The sequence below is a fragment of the Sus scrofa genome, chromosome 7 (assembly GCF_000003025.6).
Source record: "Sus scrofa isolate TJ Tabasco breed Duroc chromosome 7, Sscrofa11.1, whole genome shotgun sequence".
In the NCBI taxonomy this organism is placed as follows: domain Eukaryota; kingdom Metazoa; phylum Chordata; class Mammalia; order Artiodactyla; family Suidae; genus Sus; species Sus scrofa.
The window spans coordinates 88,603,447-88,612,733 of NC_010449.5; the positions used below are offsets into that span (position 1 = coordinate 88,603,447).

The following is a 9,287-nucleotide window of genomic DNA, read 5'->3' on the forward strand; positions in this document are numbered from 1 at the left end:
TTGCATACCAGGCATGGTAGTGTCCTACCCCAGGCTACCATGTCTCTACAGTTTAATTATAACTTTTAAAGATTGAGTTTTTTAATACCCAAAGAAATAGTGAGATTTTTCTTATAGTGACAGGTGATTGGAGAACTATTTTGGGACAGGATACATCCAAAGAATTATAAAATGGCAATATTTATAGAGCTCTTATATATAATAACTAGTTGAACTCCAGTTTGCTCATGGGTCCTCAAATTATAGGCTGCTACTGACTCCATGTTCTCTTCAGGCATTAAATCTTCAAAAAATCCACAAACTTTATTAAGGTTGTGGCTGGGTAGGGACTGAGAGGGTTCCATTTTCAATGGGCCACATTTTTAATGAATTACAAGCCACAATTATCAAAGAGAAAAGAACATTTTAAAAACTCAATGTAAATAAGGAAAAATACTAAACTCTAAGAATGGTCAGTATATGATAATGGTCTAGGATAGCAAAAGTTTGTTTCACATAAAAAAACAAAATGCAAATATTGTGTCCTTGAGGGGAAAACTCAGGATACCATTTAAAGTATGAAACAGGGATCCCTGTTCTTATCGTGGCTCAGTGGTAATGAACCCGACTAGAATCCATAGGGATGCTGGTTCAATCCCTGGCCTTGCTCAGTGGATTAAATATCCAGCAATGCTATGAGCTGTAGTGTAGTTGGCAGATGTGGCTCAGATCCTGCATTGCCGTGGCTGTGGTGCAGGCCAGCAGCTATAGCTCCAATTCGACCCCTAGCCTGGGAACTTGCATATGCTGCACATACAGCCTTAAAAAGCAAAAACAAAACAAACCAGTATGAAACATACAAAACATCAATTTACTAGGTAAAAAGAGCAAATATATATATATATATATATATATATTATATATAGCTAATGAAACTACAGATAAAATTGCTATTGTGGTCTCAGAAAGCTTAAGATGAATGTTGTAGTTAGATTGCAAGATTTGTATGTAATAACCGTGCACAGAGATAGTTCATAGTTACTGTACAAAGGAATCTCTCCCTTCTAAAGCTTTAATTTTAATCCATGCGAAGAGTGGCAAAGTTCAGCACCTGGCTCAGGCATGTCACCTCTTCTAGGAAGCCCTCAGGAACATACCTCACCCCGTCTGGATGTGCCCCTCCTTCATGTTCCCCATAGCACTTCTCTCAAATAATTTTTCTCTCTTTATTGGATGTTCAACCCCATAAAGACAGACTATTGCATTTGCCTTTTTACTCTCACATATACTTCCCCCCCCAACTTTCTGATTTTATTCTTAAAACATAAAGTATACCATAAATATGTCAGAGGAACAGGAAATGAACAAATATCCCCGAAGACAAATCATGAGGGGAAGGAGAGTAAATTTTGGAAGTGGGAGCAGGTGGATGGGGTTTGGGGTAAGCTGACGGGGAGGGCACTTGCAGGGGTGGAGATAACCTTCGGGAAGGTGGTTTTGGAAATTGGTCCGGGGCTCTTGCAAGAGCCAGTGCAGGACCTAGTATGGGGGGTGCTGGAGCAGTCAGTGCAGGCTCTCCCTGCAGGGCTGCTGAATTCTCCTCTGACCCTTAGTCTCCTGCAGGAGGCGGTGCAACGTTTCCTTCCAGTGGAAGTAAATGCACATCAGTGTCTGGGGCTGCTGCCAGAGCAGCTGCAGGTTTTCCCTCCCTGGGTGGTGAGTCCTTATGTGGACCTGGGCCTCCTGCAGGAGCAGCTGCAGGTTCTCCCTGCCTAGGTTGTGTCTTGGCCTCTGGTTCTGGGTCTCCTGCTGGAGCTTCAGGCTGGGCCTCAGGGGGGACCAAGCCATCCAGTGGACTCAGGCACAGGTGGACTCCGTCCTCCGTGCCAGAGCCAGATGTGCTGAGATTCCCATAAGCCTGGCAGAGGACTTGGGGGAGAGGCCTGTGTGGAGTTTCATCGGGAGGCCATCTGCCTTCCTCACCCAGCTCTTGGCAGGTCTCAGGCGAGGGGTTCTGCAATGACAGTGAGCGGCAGAAGGCCCAGCCCCCAAGAGTCCTGCGGGGCCATTATCTTCTTGCTGCTTCTTCTGCCCCCTTGACCTTAGGCTCCCAGATCAGGTGAGGCCTTGTCTGCTCAGATACCTACCCCCAATCCAGGAGGAATGAGACCCCCCCAGAGGTTTGGAGGTACAGCTCTCGCACAGGGCTCAGCCCTGACTCTCAGCCACCTCTCCCAACTTCTCCCCAGCCAGCTTTGTCCTGGGGTGTGGACATGACCCGCCCAGCAGATATCCAACCCCTGAGGCAGACCCAACCTCGCAACCCCCCTCTGAACACAATCATTCAGGGAGGGGACATGAGGCTACCGTGTGGGATCAGAGAGGTCCTTGCACTGGGGCTGGAGCTCCCTCTCCCTGTGTTAACCTCTGGGTCCCCGCGGGCAAAGCCCATGGGCATCTGTCCTGAGTTCTGATCCATTTTCTGCTGGTTTGGCAGATATTGTCTCTGCTGCGCCCTCTCCTGCGGCATCGTGAGAACAGAACACAGCAGAGCAAGTCCATCCCTCCTTCGTTGGTACTTTTTAAAGTTAACAATGTCTTCAGCTTCCCCACAAAATATGAAGTACTATTGCTGTTGTTGTCTTCCTTCCAAAGCCCATTTATATGAGCCTGCTTCTACCACCTATCCACCTGGTACCAGACAGTACTTGCAGACCTTCTCCCATATTCCGGTTAAACGTGACAGAATGAATTGCCCTCCTATTCATCTACTTTCCCTGAGAGTCTATGCCTCCACTGTAACGTGAGCATAGATAAAGAAAATAATCTCACCCAGTTGAGTTCAGTCATAAACCCTATCGCGTGTGCCTAAGACAGGGTTGAGAGACTTATGAGAGCCATGAGGCTGGCTTATTTTACGTTACTTTAACCTGTGGGTTCTGACTAATTTATAGATTTCCCCGTGAAGAACTCAAAGCGGCAGATAAAGCACTTGAAACAGAAAATAAGGAAAGCAGTGACGAGAACAGGGAGATGAAACTCGTAAGCTTCAAGTGGAAGGACAAGCAGGGAAAATGGAAAACGAGGTAGAGAAAATTTGCAAATACTGGAAAGACGAATTGCAACCGCGTCCGACTGCCATTCTGCAGGCTGCCTTGCGAGGCGGAGGAAAACGGTCCGCCTCTCCGGGCTCTCTCCCACTCTTGCAGCCCCCGCCCGCCAGGGAGTTTTTATCCAGCGCTCACACCCAGTGTGAGGCTGCGATGCAAACAAACAAATTCCAGGAGCCCGACGGCCCTTTGCTAGGAACTTCTTTGTCATTTCTCTTTGTCCCCACGCCCTATCCCGGAGAGAGGGGAGCCGCCCTCACGCCCAGACCACGCCAACGCCCACACGCGGGCAGAAGGAAAAAGGCCGGCTCGGGTCCTACTTTTCCAGTACCAACTCAGGACGAACTGCCTAGCCTCTGAGAGCTACTCTGGTCGAACCAGTAGTTACTGAACAACGTTTCAGTCCTTAAGAACTGAGCGAACTGCCGAGACAACTACTCTATCAGCGCTTCCCTCCCGCGTCTCCTCCCCGCGCCACGCCCCAATCCCTCCTTCCCCCACCCTACTTGGGAGACTGCGCTTGCTCATTGGTCTTTTGCCCTGCCAATCCGACGGACGTCAACGAATCCCGCCTTAGAAAAAGCAAAAATCGCGGAAAAGCGCGTACACCTGGCGGGGAGCGCGAGCCCAACGCCCGCAAGCTGCTGACTGTTCCTGGGCTGCGAAGGCCGCCCTTCCCCCCGAGGACGCGTGGGAGGGGTCTTATTTGCATAACGGCCTCCCCTCGCTTCTCGTGCAGGAGGGAGTCCCGCCCCCCCTCCTACTGGAAGTCTGTTGGGCTGCAGGCGGGTCACTCCGACCCAGGCAATCCTGTGGCGGGCGGTCCCGGGAGCGGATTGGCTCTGAGAGTTTCCAGAAGGCGGCAGAGAGGCGACTATAAGAGCGGGCAGCCGAGCCGGGGGGAGCGAGAGACGCTGGTTGCGCTCGTGGTGTGTGGTGCAAGCGACCGTTAGCTGAGGCCGCGGATTTTCTGTGCCAGGTGTTCTCGTCTAACGTCGCTTGCTCGTCTTTCAGTCAGGATGTCTGCCCGCGGCCCGGCTATCGGCATCGACCTGGGCACTACCTACTCGTGCGTGGGGGTCTTCCAACATGGCAAGGTGGAGATCATCGCCAACGACCAGGGCAACCGCACCACCCCCAGCTACGTGGCCTTCACCGACACCGAGCGCCTCATCGGCGACGCCGCCAAGAACCAGGTGGCCATGAACCCCACGAACACCATCTTCGACGCCAAGAGGCTGATCGGACGGAAGTTCGAGGACGCCACAGTGCAATCGGACATGAAACACTGGCCATTCCGGGTGGTGAGCGAGGGAGGGAAGCCCAAAGTGCAGGTGGAGTACAAGGGAGAGATCAAGACCTTCTTCCCGGAGGAGATCTCTTCCATGGTCCTCACTAAGATGAAGGAGATCGCCGAAGCCTACCTGGGGGGCAAGGTGCAGAGCGCGGTCATCACCGTCCCCGCCTATTTCAATGACTCTCAGCGCCAGGCCACCAAGGACGCGGGCACCATCACGGGCCTTAATGTGCTGCGCATCATCAACGAGCCACAGCGGCAGCCATCGCCTACGGCCTGGACAAGAAGGGCTGCGCGGGCGGCGAGAAGAACGTGCTCATTTTCGACCTGGGCGGCGGCACTTTCGACGTGTCCATCCTGACCATCGAGGACGGCATCTTCGAGGTGAAGTCCACGGCTGGCGACACCCACCTGGGCGGCGAGGACTTCGATAACCGCATGGTGAGCCACTTGGCCGAGGAGTTCAAACGCAAGCACAAGAAGGACATTGGGCCCAACAAGCGCGCGGTGCGGCGACTCCGCACCGCCTGCGAGCGCGCTAAGCGCACCCTGAGCTCGTCCACACAGGCGAGCATCGAGATCGACTCGCTCTACGAGGGCGTGGACTTCTACACGTCCATCACCCGGGCCCGCTTTGAGGAGCTCAACGCAGACCTGTTTCGCGGGACCCTCGAGCCGGTGGAGAAGGCGCTGCGCGACGCCAAGCTGGACAAGGGCCAGATCCAGGAGATCGTGCTGGTGGGCGGCTCCACTCGCATCCCCAAGATCCAGAAGCTGCTGCAGGATTTCTTCAACGGCAAGGAGCTGAACAAGAGCATCAACCCTGACGAGGCGGTGGCCTACGGAGCCGCTGTGCAGGCAGCGATCCTGATCGGGGACAAGTCCGAGAACGTGCAGGACCTGCTGCTACTCGACGTGACCCCGCTCTCGCTGGGCATCGAGACGGCTGGCGGCGTCATGACTCCACTCATCAAAAGGAACACCACGATCCCCACGAAGCAGACGCAGACCTTCACCACCTACTCAGACAACCAGAGCAGCGTGCTGGTGCAGGTGTACGAGGGCGAACGGGCCATGACAAAGGACAATAACCTGCTGGGCAAGTTCGACCTGACCGGGATTCCCCCGGCGCCCCGCGGGGTCCCCCAGATTGAGGTCACCTTCGACATCGATGCCAATGGCATCCTCAACGTCACCGCCGCCGACAAGAGCACCGGTAAAGAAAACAAAATCACCATCACCAACGACAAAGGTCGTCTAAGCAAGGACGACATTGACCGGATGGTGCAGGAGGCTGAGCGGTACAAGTCGGAAGATGAGGCCAATCGCGACCGGGTAGCCGCCAAAAACGCCGTGGAGTCCTATACCTACAACATCAAGCAGACGGTGGAAGACGAGAAACTGAGGGGCAAGATTAGCGAGCAGGACAAAAACAAGATCCTCGACAAGTGTCAGGAGGTGATCAACTGGCTCGACCGAAACCAGATGGCGGAGAAAGATGAGTATGAACACAAGCAGAAAGAGCTCGAAAGAGTGTGCAACCCCATCATCAGCAAACTTTACCAAGGCGGCCCTGGCGGTGGCGGCGGTACTGGAGCCTCCGGGGGACCGACCATCGAGGAAGTGGACTAAACTTGCAGTCAGTTAGCGTAAACCTCTTTTCCTTTCTATTTTCTTCTTCCTTTTGTTTTTGTTTCTTCTTTGAAATGTCCTTGTGCCAAGTATGGGGTCTGTTTTGGAAGTCTTTAGCCCGGTGCATGCATATGAAAGGAAAGGTGCAACAACTTAGTTTAATTATAAAAGGTTAGTTCTCAAGTTTGATTTTTAAAAACATTATTTGAGGTTTCTCTTTAATGAATTTTGTGTGTTTGCTGACTTGAAGGTTTTTGGTTAGCTTAGTTTGGGAATGGAGATTTGTTTGAGATGGGAAACCTGAAGTTTGCACACATGTTCTGTGGAAGCTTGGTAACAATAAAATATATAAAAGCTTGAATTGTTATTTTTATGTACTACTTTGAGGGAAGTGAACATGGTAGTAATGTTAAAGACAGGCATACTTTTGCAAACAAATGCATAAATACAAATTTTAAAGTAAAGGTGAAATTGATCTCAAAATTGCTGTCTTGGAGTTTTCAGTTTTTCCTTAACTGTTTCTTCTGTATTGGTTTTTAACTAGTACAGTTTTTAAGTCACTAAGGCTTTTAACTAGGTAAGGTGAAATTTATCTAACTCAATCTTGTCTACTTCTCAGATGAAAGTTTCCTGCTTTGAATTACCAGCAATTTAAGGGGAGAAGAGGTGGGCAGACTTCCTCCCCTTTTAATACAGAAACCAGACTGGGATCTGACAGTGTACTCCAGACTCCTAAATCTTGGCTTAAGTGTATGAGTGAAAATGCACCTGAATATTCCAGCAAAGTACAAGCTATATTCCAGTTTTAAGTACAAAAAGGTTCTTTCTCTAAGCTAACAAAAGCTGGGATGGGAGTTGTCTTCTGATAAAGCACAACATAGTATGAAACAAGTTGCTTTCTGCAGCATACCTGAAACTAGATCCAGCAGGTGTCCGTGAAAACCACTTAATATTGAGCCCAAATTTAGTCAAACTTTAATTTTCTAGTAAAACAGCTCAACTTCTGAGTGTATGGCAAATTCGAAAAGAAAATGTTTCCAGTATCTATAATTACTTTTTTTCTGATTTGAGAATCATAATGCTTTTTCAATACCTGATTTAAATAACTAGGATATTTTTCTTTTTTTAAAAGACAAACTGCAAGATAGTCCTGTATTTTGTTAATATACAACTTGTCCATTTTCCAGTATTTCCAATTTGAGATTGTTGCAGATAGGAATATTACAACCCTTTGGGATCCACTATCCTGGGTTTAAGCTCTAAAAGTTTCTCCTTGGAAGAAGAGAGTTCATGTTTATTTTTATATTTTAGTGGAATGACACATCTGCTTTGTTCTGTTTTATTCCCTTCAAGGAGAATGTGGGAGAAATTCAGTAAAAGGTGATTGGAAAAGGCATAGTTAAACCTAATGTTTTCACAACATAGACATTTTGATTATCTCCTTCCGAGTGATGCAGACTGGCTTCATGTTGTTAAGATTAGCAGTGAATTGTAGAAGCTAATTTTTAATAGTGGACCTTTCTACTTCATGCAGAGATTAATCTTTGAAATAATATAAAAACTAGAGAACAAAATAGCCTAAAAATATTGGGATTTGGTAATGATCCTCTCACACAGGAGCTGACTCTTATGTATACATAATTTTTTTTTCTTTTAGCAAGTCTCATTTGGGTGAGGGGAGGAAGATAAAGAGGCAGTTGTAAAATTGCTTCAAAATATTTTTTTTTTAGAGGCAATTGCTCTTTACACTCTGAAAGCTGAAGATAACTTTGGTTTTTCATTGCCACGGTGGAAAATTTTCAGCAAGGAGGCATTAAGGGTGTTTGATTGACTGCAGAGAGCGTCGCATAAATATTTGACAATCTACCTTGATATTAACAGAATCAGGTGGTTAGTAGACATAGAGTGCTTTTTAACGTACGTTTTCTTCAAAATAATACTCATTCTATTAATCTTTTATTTATTGGAAGTGTTTATCTTTTGCTCTAACTTCAAAGTATAATAGAATCTGTAAGTGCAATTTGGTATTAGTATGACTCATTTGAGACCTCATTTTAGAAGAGATCAGTTTCTAAAATATCAGAAAAATGACCAGTGGTAGTCTCTGATCCTATGGTCTGGCCTCTGGTAAGTTGCTATAACACTAACATCAGTCTATGTAGATAGTTCATTTTTGTTTTGAAAAGTAACTTGTAAAACTCTTAGTCTTCTTGAATGTTTTTTATTTACTTCAAATTTACCTAGATCTGAATATTACTAAGATAAAGCTCCCAAAGTAGCCATTCAGTGTTTCCAGGGGTAGGTTGAAACTGGTAACTCAATAACTCCCAGGGACTCCTTAGCAGGTGTTAGATCAGCCATAGTCAAATGACAATGGAAAAAGTACTTGAGGTTAAGGTGAGGCTAAATTACAGTTTAAGGAATAATTAGCATCACTTGAACTTGAAAGTAGTGGTAATGCTAGGGACTGGTGGTCATGACTTAAGCCAATATGATACATATAGGATGCTAAGGGACAAAAAAGTACATTTCTCAAAATGGGGGCTTCTATTTTTTAACATAGTTGTCCCTATATTGAGGCAATGCCTCTAGACAACTGTCCAAAAGAGACATAACAATTTGTTTATAGTATCTGAAATGTGTGAAATTTCAAAACAAGCTTACTCTCAATTTTTTATATTAATTTGATAAGTATAATGGAAATTAAAATACGACTTGTGCATTAGGAAATATTAGTGCACGTTACATCTTTAAACTTAGCATACATAATAGGATACTTACTGTGTCACTTATTTAATATGTCAAGGAGAGTTAACATGAATTTCTTTATCCTGTGTATAGTCTTAAACATGAATATAACCTGGCTACCTAGCTGAAATCAAAATATCTCTTTTTATAAAGCTCAATTACTGGGCCCAGGATAAGTTATTCACCTACTTTCAATTGAACGTTGTTTATACCAGTTGTGTTGTGAGGTATGCTCCCCTTGCTTTTGAACATTGGAATTGAAGTCTTAGCGAACTTTGAATCCATACATCCTGAGACTGTTATACTTAGTTTAAGGAACAGGAATATTCAATTGCTTCTGTATATTTAATGTATAAATAGGAATGACAAAACTGTTTTGAAGGACCATCCTTGAGCATTAAAATTAGATAGAAAATTTAAATCCTTGATGATAGAACTTTAGAAAAAGAACCCAGTATTCTTTTTTGTTTGGTTTGGTTTTTAGGTCCACACCTGTGGCATATGGATGGTTACAGCCTAGG

At 46.5% G+C, this 9,287-nt stretch overlaps 1 protein-coding gene across 1 annotated transcript; it reads left to right on the forward strand.

Annotated features, from left to right (window-relative positions):
* HSPA2 (heat shock protein family A (Hsp70) member 2) lies at positions 3,694–6,501 on the forward strand. Its single transcript, XM_003356734.4, is given in 2 exon segments — positions 3,694–4,637; positions 4,640–6,501. Coding segments are annotated over 2 exon segments (1,908 nt in total). The 5' UTR covers positions 3,694–4,108; the 3' UTR covers positions 6,019–6,501.